The sequence below is a fragment of the Benincasa hispida genome, chromosome 3, assembly GCF_027475165.1.
Source record: "Benincasa hispida cultivar pf3 chromosome 3, pf3_genome.v1.1, whole genome shotgun sequence".
NCBI classification, from domain to species: Eukaryota; Viridiplantae; Streptophyta; class Magnoliopsida; order Cucurbitales; family Cucurbitaceae; genus Benincasa; species Benincasa hispida.
The window spans coordinates 55,644,937-55,658,599 of record NC_143480.1 but is presented as its reverse complement, the minus strand read 5'-3'; the positions used below and the strand labels follow the sequence as shown (position 1 = coordinate 55,658,599).

General features: G+C 32.8%; 1 protein-coding gene across 3 annotated transcripts; it reads right to left on the bottom strand.

The window, feature by feature from the left end:
- Nucleotides 1-4,727: 4,727 nt before the first annotated feature.
- LOC120074687 (Polynucleotidyl transferase, ribonuclease H fold protein with HRDC domain-containing protein) lies at nucleotides 4,728-13,431 on the bottom strand. Of its 3 annotated transcripts, none has more exons than XM_039027902.2 (15): nucleotides 12,435-13,431; nucleotides 11,944-12,099; nucleotides 11,383-11,541; nucleotides 11,219-11,302; nucleotides 10,408-10,487; nucleotides 10,268-10,318; nucleotides 9,681-9,789; nucleotides 8,681-8,763; nucleotides 8,485-8,530; nucleotides 7,868-7,955; nucleotides 7,602-7,771; nucleotides 6,725-7,024; nucleotides 6,535-6,639; nucleotides 5,736-6,449; nucleotides 4,728-5,171 (listed from the first exon to the last, which is right to left on the bottom strand). In XM_039027902.2, exons 1-14 carry the CDS (start codon nucleotides 13,095-13,097, stop codon nucleotides 5,742-5,744), a joined length of 2,802 nt encoding a protein of 933 aa, XP_038883830.2. In that variant the 5' UTR covers nucleotides 13,098-13,431; the 3' UTR covers nucleotides 4,728-5,171; nucleotides 5,736-5,741. The 3 variants fall into 3 exon arrangements, with proteins under 3 accessions (XP_038883830.2, XP_038883831.2, XP_038883829.2); XM_039027903.2 differs by having other exon boundaries at nucleotides 4,728-5,150; XM_039027901.2 differs by lacking the exon at nucleotides 4,728-5,171 and having other exon boundaries at nucleotides 5,616-6,449.
- Between the last annotated feature and the right edge of the window lie 232 nt (nucleotides 13,432-13,663).

Sequence of the window (13,663 nt, the reverse complement as noted above, 5' to 3'; positions counted from 1 at the left end):
ATTTCTCTAAATATAAATATATAATTACAAAATAAAATAATAATAATTATAAAAAAAAACCTCATGGACACGTGACTTCTAATGAAACCGATAAGACTTCTATCGGCCTAATATTAAAATTTGTAAATAATTTTCTTTATTTTTTCTATCTTGAAAATCCCACAACAAAAAACATAGAAACATCATTTATATTAAATAAAAACTATTCTAATTATTTTCATTTCACTTCAACTATGTTAAATTATAGACTTCTATTCGTACCTAGTTATAGACTTCTATCAATTTTTATTATTGATAGATATCGATAGACTTCTTTCAATCTCAATCAATCTCTATCAAATAATATCGAAATTTTACTATTTTGTATAAGTAAATCTCTTTATTTTTTATTTTCAAAGATTTCCATTAAAAAAAACATATATGTGATTAAATTTTTATTTATATATGATCAATCTATGGAACTATACTTCTATACTTATGAGGAGACGATCTTTGCCGTTTATTTTACAAAATAGATGTAAGTGTAGATGTTTGTTTGAAATGCGATGGAAGTGAGTTTCAGTTTACATAATAAATTTAGGTTTTAATACTAATTTGGTCCATGTATTTTTTATTTTGGTCCTAATACTTTTAAACTACTCTTTATACTTTTAACTTGGTTCATTTTTGTCTTTATACTTTTGAAAAGTGATAACTTTGGTCTTTTCATTTCATTTTTAGATAATCGAAATGATCATGTTTTGAAAGTCTAAAAACCAAAATGAACCAAAATTGAAAGTACAATGACCAAAATTAACATTTTAAGAATATAGAGACCAAAATAAACTAAAATTGAAAGTGTAGTGACTAAAATGAATATTTTGAAAGTATAGGGATCGAAATGAACTACAACTAACCGTGTATGAACCAAAAGAGTATTTAAACCTTAAATTTATGTATTCCAAAATTAAAGTTTTAGGTTGAATAAATCATACGTTCAATTAATGTTGACAAGAGATGGATGTGACTCTTCCACATTGTTCTATTAATCTCAATAAATGTAGTTGATCCCAATTTGATACATCTATTTGTAGGGGTCTTCAAAAACTCGATGACCCAAAAAATCGATCAACCTAACCCACCTTGTGCGGTTTGGGTTAGGTTGAGTTCAAATAAATGAAAATTTGAGTTGGATTGGTTCATGGGTTCACATAATATAACTCAAACCATCCCGAACCAACTCGAATTTATTATTAACTCCAAAATATATTTTTTTATTACTTATAACACAATTATTTATACATATATTGATTTCAAATTTATTTAATTTCAATATTTTTTTAAAAAAAATTATTATTCAACAACTCTTAAAAGTAGTTTATTTGCATTTTATAAATAAATTTTTCACTATATAAATTGAAATTAAATTGTTAATCTTGATTCAATAATATGAAAATAATTAAATTAGATTTTTACATATTTACGTTTTGTTTTTTTTAGAATAAAATTTTAAATAAATGACTCGATTAACTCGAACCAACCCAACCTAAATATTTATAGGTTGGGTTGGATTCATTTTTTAATAAAGATTATTTGGATTGAAAAAATTTACAATACAAACAATTGGTTTAGGTTTAAAAAATCTTTCAACTCAATCAAACACATTAACACTCCTACTATTTGGGTGGAGGTAATTACACGTTGACTCTTCCTTTATGTGCGTGAGATGCAAGAAATACAAAACAATACTTGTTTTTATATTATTAACAAATAAATTTCATGCAACCCAAGTTTTGATAAAAGTACCCAAAAAAAAATAAAAAAAAATGGAGATTTTTATCGAATGAAAGTGGTTACATGGGAAATTATGTACCATTTCGTGCATTGGAGTGACTTTAGCGGTAGATATGTGAAAATATTAAAATAAAAATTGTTATATTTATCTATATTATAAATTACAATATTCACATATTTGATAATCTAATTACTAACACACATTTTATCTCTTTATTCCAAGACAAAACTATATAATATTTATTTATTACATATTAAAAAACCACTATCTAAAATAAATTAACTATAGTTACAATAATTTCATATTCATGATACGTGTTTATTGACTAATTTAATCCAGAGGTGTAATGGTGATAAATAATTAGTTTGATTTTTTTCTAAATTAAAAAAAAAAAACAGATAGGAAAATAGATAAGAAATACGAAATAAAAAAACATATATAATATGTGATTCACATAGTTATGAAAACATTTTGTTACAAATTAAAATAATAGGAAAGGTTGAAAATATAATAATCAGACTCAAAATAGTAAGTATTATACTTTATTTATTTTTATTTTTTATGGGCATTCTATTAAAAAAAAAAATAGTAATTCTCAAAAACCCGTTTGTTAACCATTTATTATTATTTTTTTAAAAAAAAATTAAATATATGTCATCCACATTTCTTAAACAACTTCTTGAAAGTTATTTTTTGAGTTCTCAAAATTTGGATTAGTTTTTTAAATCATTAGCAAAAAATACAGGAAAAAAAAAAGAAATTTAAAGGTGAAAGTACTCTAAATAAATTTTAATTTTAAAAAAATAAGAAATAAAATAATTATCAAATGAAACCAAATTGACTTGATTTTTAATTAAAAAAAAATTGAAATCATTTCCATCCTTTAAAAATTAAAATCATTGAATTTGAAATTATTTCTATCATATAAGGAAGATCAAACGACATGGGTTTAGGATGATGACGTGGCGTGTACTGGAACCGTTAGATGTAACGGATCAGATTATTCGAGTGCCTTCACCACCTGCCTAATGAAGGTTTCAAATTGACATCAGCAGACCAATGGGAGGCCGCCAACTCACCGAGCACATGACGTGGCAGAGGCTCCGCGTTTTTCTAGTTGGTGGATTTTAAATGTCATAAAGTTCTCTGGCAATTAAGATCTTACTTTATTTTTTTCCCCTAGAAGTTGGACATAACTTTAGACAGTAAATATGATAAATAAGAATTCATAAGTATTTTCTTTTATTCTACTAGTCCTTGATACGCATAATGCATGTGATGTTTTTACATTTGATATTAAAAATATTTAAGTACGCATAATGAGTGAGTAATTAAGAAAGTTTAATTTAAAAGAGAGATTTAAGAATAATTGTAATTTAGGTATTATATAAATAACTATGACTAAATTTGTTAAAAAAGAGGTTATTCCACTTTTTTTTTTTTGGGAATGTGTTGTACATGTGGTGTATCTACATCTTATTGTATCATATTAACAATAATGATATAAAGGAAAAGCTACATTCTAGCAATAAAAATGAAAATTAGAAAAAAATAAAAAAACGATGTGATTTCTTTTCAATCGAAACTAGGGTTGTTCAAATAATCCAACAACCCAAACAATCCAGACTACCCAACTCAAAATATAAGGATTGGGTTGAGTTAGTTTTGTTCTGGTTAAACTTTTTCTATTTTTATTGGATTGTATCGGATCGCGAGTTAGCTAAAAGAATTTGGGTAGACCCAACCTAATCCAAATTATATATATATTAATAATATATAATTATTTTTTGTTTAAAGATTGATTACTTTATATTGATTAATTTGTGAATTTTTAATATTTTTTATAAAAATAATTTGATCTATGTTCTTATTGAAAGTTTGTAATAAATATCATAGATATTTGATATTTAGCCTTTGAATTTTATGAGATTTTAGTTATTAATCATGTGTTGTATATAAATTTACATATTTTTAATTAAAAAGAGAAATATAAGTTATAACCCGACAACACAATCCAACCCAACCCAACCCAAATTTTAAGGGTTGGGTTGGAGACTTTACTAAGGTTATTTGGGTTGTCAGCCCAATCAATTTCAGGTTAATCCTAAAAACATCCTCAATCTAACCCAATCCAACCCATGTACACCCCTACTTTTAACTTTTTACCGTGACTTTGCGAACATGAATGAAAGAAGAAAATACTTTATTTATATGAAAAGATTTTAGAGATAGAGAGAAATTTGAAGGGTTGGGAGAGTGAGATAAGAAAAATGTGAATAGGTGGAATATGGAAATGTAGGAGGAAGGCATGTGAGTGAATGAGTGGGAGAGAGGGAGAGAAATAATGAGAGGATTAATTGGATGGAAATGGAATTTGGAGGATTGTGAATGTCGGGAAAGGGTAGTAGAAGAAGAGAGCAATAAATAAACCATAAAAAATAATTTCAAATAAAACATACTTAAAATGACAAAATTACCACCAAATTAATAGTGAAAAAGTATATCATGAAAGGGTAAACTAGACAAAAAAAAATCTCCATCTCGAGATATACGTTTTTGCAAAAACTATTTTTCAAATGTAAGAAAATGAGTCAACTTATTTACAAATATAGCAAAATGTCAAGTTCAAATCAATGATAGACATTACTAATAGATTGCACTGTCCATTTTACTATATTTAAAAATATTTTTCTACAATTACCCCCCTTTGCAATTTATGTTTAGGAAAAAAAATACTCTTTTAGTTCATGAGTTTTCGAAAATTGATGCGTTTGGTTCAACTTAGCCATTTTCATATCTAAATTTTCAAGAATATGTTTAAAATATACCTCAACTAATAAATCAATTAAAATTATACAAAAAATTAAGCAAATAGGTGATGTGACAAGATAACTTGAAAAAAATATACTAGAATTAGCACCTTATTAAACTAATATACATTGACCTTAAAGGATTAAATATTCGAATCTCACAATATATTAACTTTTACTTGATTGGATCTATTAAAGTTTATACAAATTTTGCTCAATAACATATCAAAATTACATATGTAATTTCCTAAAAAACTTATCATAACACATGCAAAGTTGTGTAATATTTTCTAATACAAGCAACAAGGTCAATTTGCCACATTAAGGCAGAGCCAAATCATTTCTATTGACCTAAACCCCATGGTAAGCCAAGAATAAGGATCACCAATAAGAATAATTTCCTAAAGTGGTCTAAGACACATCAATCAAGCTGGTTACTATAAACTTCATCGCAGAAGTTACAAAAATTGCATGACTTGGTAGTTAAGTTCAAGAAAGTCGAGAAACTCCTACAGATCGACGCTTATGAACAGCAAACTGACGGAACTCTTGGCATCTCGAATCCACTACATCAATAAATGTACATTCTGCTCGAGAGGGCATTCATGCGCATTTTAGACAAATGAATAAAAACAATACAGATATTCTCATTCTCAAATCCATCCTTTCTTTTCTTTTATATATGTGTGTCCGGACCAATTCTAAGTTGAGTGTCAAGGAAACTTGTAGAAAATTAATTTCTAGGTAAAATCCATCCCAATTCTAAGTTGTTCGAGAATAGTTGCGTGAACCCTTTGCCTAAATTATAGTTATGGACATCAACAATAGGATGTTTCACTCTACATATACTCACATCCCTGACTCATAATAATTTAATGCAAGTTTGATGTAAATGTTGCCCAATCCTTTACACTACCTGTGAGTAAATTAGTATAATTATGATTTGAGAAGGAAAAAGAGGCTCATTATAATGGTGGCCATTCTAGTCTGGATTAGTACCCCAACCAAATTAGAAAAAAGCAAGATCACTCTTTCAACACAACTTGTTAATACCTTTTTTTCCCTTCTTTTTTCATTTTAATACTTGAAATCTTTGGACTGGTAGTAGCATACTAGTAACGTCTGTATTTTACAGAGGAAAAATCACTTACATTGATTTAGCGGAAAGTTGCACTTCGGTTTCCAGTTGCAGGGAAGGCATGGCGTCGTTTGCCTTGCGGTAATTCCACGGTGCCACTGTTCTTTTGAACTCTATCTAGACCTAAATCTAACTTTGCCCCAGCATTCTTTGATGCCTTTGGATCTTTGTCATTCTCAGGTTCCGAGTCGTCCTCCAAATCTTCTCCGAATACTACTTGTTTCCTTGCTGCTTCATAGTCGAATGGTTTGATCTGCAAAAAGTCACTTTGGTTTCCTGGATTTTCAGTTTCCCCAAGGTTCATAGCTTGTTCATTTGAATTCAAACATTTTTGAAAGCTAGAAGACAATTCAGACAGAGACATTGGTTCGTCATCGTCATCATCGTCAATTTCAAGAGGTGAACTAGCACTTAAACCCTTTAACTTCGGCTCATCAGTGGCTTCATCAACAGGATGCAACTCTTCATCTTCGTCTTCGTCATCTGAATCATCTTCCAACATGATAATCTCATCTGTCGGGAAGGGTTTTGGAACTGGCATTGCAGGAGGCTCTACATTCGAGCTTTTTGCTGACTCGGCAGCAGGTAGTTCAGAATTTTTAGTTTTCAATGCAGCCATGGTGGTTGGTTCTGCAACTGACTTCGACTGCTCACTCGTTCCCAAGAAAGAATGAAAGGGTAGAGTCACAGAAGATCTGATTTTATCCAGCTTGTTCTCTTCCTTATCCTAAAAAATTAGGCAATACAAATGAAGCAGCTGAGAGGGGAAGTAAAAGAAATGGTATCTCACAAGTTACACCAAAGGGAACCACCTTTTTATCAGTATCTAATTTTCTCTTTGGGGCCGAGTTTCCCAATAGCGAGCCAAGACCTCCTCGGTTAGTCTTCTTTTGCAACAAAATGTTCACTCCAGTAACCTTAAACAGGAATCATATAGGTAAAGTTCTAATTAGTCATTTAGTCTCTAACCATGGTTACTTAGAGTTAGAGCTATTTTAATACCTGTGCTACCGGATATTTATCGCCATTGGAGTGTTTGCTCAGCTCCGATGTTGTTGGGCCAACTTGAGAGTCCTGTCTACTCCCATTTAGAACAGGATGCAGTGGATAGTCTACCTTTATGGATTTTCCAGGTACAAAGGGCCGGTATCCACGTTCCAAGGGTGCAACTTTAGACTGAGAAGAGGGCAAACAAATTCGATCACTGGCAGAATTATCAATGGCACGGTCCTTCATATTCGGGATTGCATCAGGAATATTAGTTTCTTGATGTTCATTAGCCGACACATTTTCTTCTGATACCTGTCGTGTAAACAACATATAAAGTATGAGCCAGTTGAATATTAAAAATATCAATACCAGCAACGTGGAACGAAAGAATCATAAATATATCCAAAGCCCTCACTTGTTCTTTTATTTTTTATTTTATTTTTTTTCTGTGAGAAGGCAAGTTAGGACAACAATTAAAAGATGCATTAAGACTTCCAAATTATACCGATATTCTTAAAACTAGAATGAAAAGTTTGCAACTTGAAAGATCAGTCGTTGATCCGTCAATATCCCCTCATGATACCAAAATGAATTAGTTTAGTTCTTTTAATTATAAACTCAGAAGCCAGAACAACATTCCTCTTTATCTATCCTAGACATAGCATAAATACAGTGACATACAGAAGAAACGCGCCCCATTCATCTCATTTTAACAATTTTTAAGGAGTCAAATAATGCTAGCGCTAATTATATCTCTAATCACCATGAATTCATTGAAGGAGTCAAATAAACCTAGAGAAATGTTCTTTAGTCTGTTAATTATAATTGTGGTTTCAGGTGGTGTGACTGTTAATCAACAACAACATGAGGTTACAAGCACAAGCCTTACTGCCTCTATACGGACTTCCTTCAAACGCTCAGCAGCCTCTTCAAATGCACAAGAATTGAGCATCGAATGCCTGATGATGGTAACAATCGAAGCAAGATTGCGTTCAATATATGGATGCTTTGATTTCAGTAGTCTACGTAATTTGTTAACGGTGACAGGCATCTGCTTGGCTTTTAACAAGGAGAAAAATATGTTAAAATTCTGCAGTAAGCTACAAAAAATAAATTATTTCTAACAATAAATGCCAGCATGGCTTTCCCAGTTACCAATTTCCAGTAGCGTTTTGTTTGGTAATATGTAACCAGTACTTTCATCTTCTGCACGAGCAACAACATCTCGCCACTCAAAGAGACCCTGTTACATCGTAAATAAGGTTATTTACTTCCAGCAACATAAATTAAATATGACATATGATCTAGCCTCTAATGAATTTATCTTTTTCTTTCCAAAATAAATATAGAACCAATTTATATCATCTCTAAGAAGAACGCGCTATTGCAGAGGTACTCCTGTCAAGTGGAAAATGGCTCCTTGTTTTAAGGGTTAAGCGGAAAGGTGACGACAAGTCTAAAACCTTCTTCCTTATATTTTATCAGATAGCGGACTCTACCAAGAGTGCTGGACTGAGACAAATTACGGTTGGAACCTCAAATTTGGAGGAAAGTTGTAAGACATTGGGTGTGAAGAACCGGTTTGTACTGGTAACCCTCCATTATTTTTGCTGATAGGGGTCTTTTTTCTAATTTTATTAGCATACTTGGTGGACAGCTTAACTGACCCCTTTTTTGTATAAAAGAAATAAGATATTTGTAAGAGGTCTTCATCCCTGTTACCATCCTGATGACATATACTATGATAAAATGTAAAGTGTAAGAAAACTTACTGCAGCAACAGCAAGCTGCTGAGCATTGAAACCAGAACCCTGCAATCTATATTAAAATAAATAGAAATTAGGACATCAATCACAAAAACTTAAAAGTTCCACTAAATGCAGAGCGAAAAGAAAAAGAGAGATTTCACCAGCAGAAGTGAACTGCAAATGCTAATGTCTTTTTTACCCAAGAATGAAGAAAACTAACCCGTACACATAAAGATATGAACTTTCTGTCAACAGCTCCTTCTCGTAAAGATGCATGCATACGTCATGACTTCGCTTGTAGACCTATGAAAAACAAGGTCGGTTCATCAAAAAGGAAAAGTAATGCTACATAGCAGTAAAAACTTAACCTTCAGCCACCACAGAGCATAAAATTAAAGGTGATCTCCTATATTGAACCACACTGAATACCAGATCCCCCATCTCCCAAAAACAATTAAATGACACCAGACAAATGTTGAACCACACTGAATATCAGATCCTCCATCTCCCAAAAAACAATTAAAAAATTCAGTCAAAGATGCAATTAGCAGTGCCCTCTTAATTGAAAACATGAAGTGCAAGTTGATTGAATTTGAAATCTTACAGGCAGCAACCCAATATCTATACTGAAAAATATATAGATCACCATAAGTCAAATGGGATTTCACGATGTTATAGGGCAAATCTCATCTGACAGAATAAGTCCTAAACAGATTCTTTTAAAATGCTGAAGATGATGGTGGTGGTGATGCAACCTGTAATTCTTATTTCCATACTTCAAGGCTTCAAGCAACATCTTGCTTTAGAACATTGACAGAATGGAAGAATGAATTTCATCTTAATCCAGAAGAAGTACATACACTTCTCCATCAGCTCTATAACCATTTCTCTAAGCTGAATGAAATCCATTCAGATTCCAAGTTGTTTTGAAAAACATGTACTACTGGAAATGAAGAACTCGATGACCTATCATTTAAATAGCTAAAATTCAGTTCCTGTCCTGATACACTAATTAAGAACACAAACATTATTTATGATCTCAGTTACCAGTAACTTTAAAGAGAATCTACAATTTGTAACACAAACATGAAGGCGAAACAATATTAGCAGCATGTTACGTATACAGGTAGCTGAACGAAGCTCAACCACATTTCCCTAAATCCAAAAATTTCTAGTTTTTTTAAAACAAAATTGCATAAGAATATCGATAGCAACTATACCTCTACCAGAGGAAGGTCAGATTCTTCAGACTCACGGGGCATTGAAGACAGTTTCATCCTCATCAAATCATAAATATACAGCAAATAATGTGTATCTTCCCTTGCATATCTGTGATTAAAAGATATGGAGTTAAAGCATACAATGAAATACTGTAAAATAAAAGAAAACTTCAAGCAATACCTAAAGGATGGACTTGGTTACTTTGTTGATATATCATACATCCATGACTGGTTGGACATTTACAGGGAAAACAGAACACTAGTTACACCAAAGACTCTTACAGAAGACTCCATATGAGAAAAATTGCACTGATCTTTTAACTTAAGCATCACCGCATACCAGCGCTCTATTTTCTCCTTATCAAGTTTGTTTTAAATGTAGACCACAAGCTTAAAGATTTTACAACACTTGTCTTGTCTCACTCTTCAATTCACATTGTCAAAAGCATCCACACAGAGATTACTAGAGAAAAAAATAATAATGCAACAGAATAATTGGCATCTTCCGGGAGAAAAATATATAAACAAAGGTGTAACTAATAGGGAAAAAGGAAAAACTACATGACAAGAACCAACGACATTAATACCTCACCATCTCCTCAGGGAGAGGTCTTAATCTCCAGTCTGCATTTTGGTACCTGTGACAAATTTTAACTGTTAAAGCTACAGAAAAAGACCCGTTCAATTCCACACAAAGCATCCAGATGCAGAGAGAGAAAGTTCCTACTCTTTATTGGCTGCAACACCACAAAAGTGATGAAGGAGATACTCCAGACTATTTCTTTCCAGTTTCAATACTCTTGAAGCCTGAGAATAAAAATGTGTATGAATCTACAAGTAGAAAGTTATTCATTCTCTTAAAGTTAACACACAGAGAAAGACGGCCCAGTATCCTCAAAAGAAGTCTAAAGATAGATGATTCATGAAAATCTAATTAATCATAAATCAATCACTTATTCCGGGAAAAAGAACCTGAGGGCCACTAGCAAGAAATCACAAGTAGAGCCTTATTTGATGACTAGAAAAGCCGTCAAAACATGTAAAAACCATTAAACTTGGAACATCAACATCCTGATACACCCAAGCAAAGAAATATAGTTTTAAAAATGATTGCGATTACTAAGGATGATGATTTTTTTTATAATCAGAAATTCAGAAACGTTCTAGCTCTTATCATCGATGGAAAACCTGTACCAAATTTCAGGATACCTCTGAAAAAAATTTACGTGATAGCCAGAAGTTGCATAATTTGTGAAAACAATGATAAAGGGAGATAAAAGAACAAACACATACTCACATAGTAATTTGAAGATATTGAGATACTAATGCAAGAACTAAAGCACGAGTACAGAGAAGGGAATAACTATATACATCTGAGGGGATAAATTCATGCAGAAACCTAGGAATGAGATTGTAACTTGCAGACCATTACCTTAATGTAGACCTAAGAGAATTTAACAAGAGGAATAACCATAAAAAGACAAAATAACAAAACAAATACTTGAATGGATCCAAGATAATGGCTTTAAAAACACCACCTGCCCAGTGTCAAACAAGTTGCAAATATAAATCCCAAAGTCTCGTTGAAGCCACACGACGTCTCGATCTGCTCCATGCAGCACCTAAATGAGTATAAATATTATAATAAAAACCCCATGCAAACTAAAATGCCAACAAAAAACACTTCTTCTCCAACGCTAACCTTTTTCTTTGATGGATCCTTGAAAACCTCTCTCAGATAGGGCCCCACATGAATTCTAAGCTTCAATGTATCTACAACAAAATCCTCAGTTCTTGTAGAAATTTGCATCAGACAGGTAAGTCCTTGAAAGGATCGATATTGATTATGTTCCAAATCAACCTACAAGATTAACAGTGTGCATCAAATGAAAGAACACAGAAATCTAATTAGAAAGAAAATGTGAATATAAAAAGCACATCAAAAGTGAGTGTTAGATATTTATCAATAAAATCATAGTGTGAGAAATTTTACAAAATGTACTATGTTTCATTGCAAACTAGAGCCAATCTCTGATGTACTTGATAATAGTGCAACTAATCTTGAATTCATATTTATACATCTCATTGATTTCTTACCCAGCTCAAATTAATAATGCAAACATGAAAGCTTGGGAAGTAAACATTTGGTACACCAAAATAATTTAAAACACAGTCTAAATTCAGTAAATACAAAATAATTCCCTTTAATCAAATAGGGTTCCTCTTATGACATCATAAAATGAAATTAGTAATAGTTTTGTACCGCAAATTCGTTCACCCCTCGCAATTTAGCTGCCAGTTCTTTCAAATCATTGACTTCCTCTATGAATTTGAAAGGAGTACAATCCAAAGATGGTGGATAGATAGGTTGGAAATCTTCATTAATCTTATCGACAAAGTCCAATACGGAGAGTTTTTCCTGCACAAACAAGTAAATTGAAGTAAGCAACAACACTCGACTTCCATGATACACACCATACACTTGACAATCCCATTGAATTCCAATCGCTATCCCAGCTAAACCAAGGACCAATTTTACAAAAGATGAGCCAAAAACTTCTGGGCCTGGCCATGAAAATTTGGTCTTTCTTTTTAGTAGAGCCATTAAAATTTAGTATTTAACTTCCAGAAATAATCCTAAGCACCAAGATAAGTTAACTTGAGCCAAGAATATTCTCCTTCCTACCTTGTAATGAAAGAAAATGAAAAACTAACACTTTAAGACCACAACAAGCCAAAGGGGGTTAAACATACCAGTGGATGTACAAACCGCGAGCCATCTTCACTCCTTTGCAACCAGACATGCTCGAACGGCTGATTTGAATTATTAACCAAAATATTAAACTCATCCTGCGGTCTACGAATGGTTGGTATATGAAATGGCACTTTCGGCTTCACCCCTAAAGTTTTCTTATCCTTGGTAGCAACCTTCACACTCGACTCAAAACTCGAATCATGCATCTCGTCTTCATGACTCGGAGTTTTCTTCTTCTTCCCACACACCAACTGAAACCCATCATCAGGGTCTGCCGTCAAAGCCACTGCCCTCCCACTCTCCTCCTCCTCCTCCTTCCGAGTCCTCTGAAACTCATCCAGCGACACGTCGAACCGTTCAAAAATCTCATCGTTAACATTAACCAACCAATCATACGCGTCGTCGGTATCCTCAGGGAACGTCATTTCCTTACCCCAAACTTCGGCGGACGAGCCAATGGTCTCGAGCATCGACTGAGATTGGCGCTCGATGTTCCGTATTGGGATTTTGAATTCGTCGAAGTTGTAATAAAAGTGAAAGTCTTTTTCGGCCGGAATGCCCCGAGAAGAGGCGGCGAGCTTGGAGAGAGACGAACCAAGAGAACCACTGGTTAGGGATTGTAGAGTCTGAGCCTTCTGTGAATCAGACTGATCGACGTCCATGTTATGTTGTAAGCTAAGAGACGCCTCGCCGGACGTCAGAGCGATCCCCGTTGAGGTTATCGACGGTTAGGGTTCCGGAGAAGAGTTGCAGAGAAGAACTTCGTTTCGGCTTCGCATATACTTCACTGTGTGAGAGAGAGAGAGAGAGGAGAGAAATGAAAGTGCGAAGTGAGAGAAAAAAAAATATTAGGGTAGAGAGAGAAGGCCATGTCACGTGAGAGGACCAATGCGCACGTGACCTCAACCTTCGTGAGACTACAATAATAAATTAGGTAAATTAAGCTATGAGATGTGAATATTTATGTTCCTACTTGGCCTTTACCTTTTTTTGGTAATTGTTTATTTTTCTTTCATTATAATTATTACTATTATTTCACATGATCTATATATATATATATGAAACATAATGATCTAACGATATAAATGTTCGAACAGCTTTTTCTAGTTATAACTATTAAAGACAATGTGTATGTATCCTTTGTTGGGATTAGTGTCCTAATTCTCTCGGAGTCTCGTTGTTTTGTGAAGATGCACATTGTTCAATGAATAAAATAAGTGTTATTTAA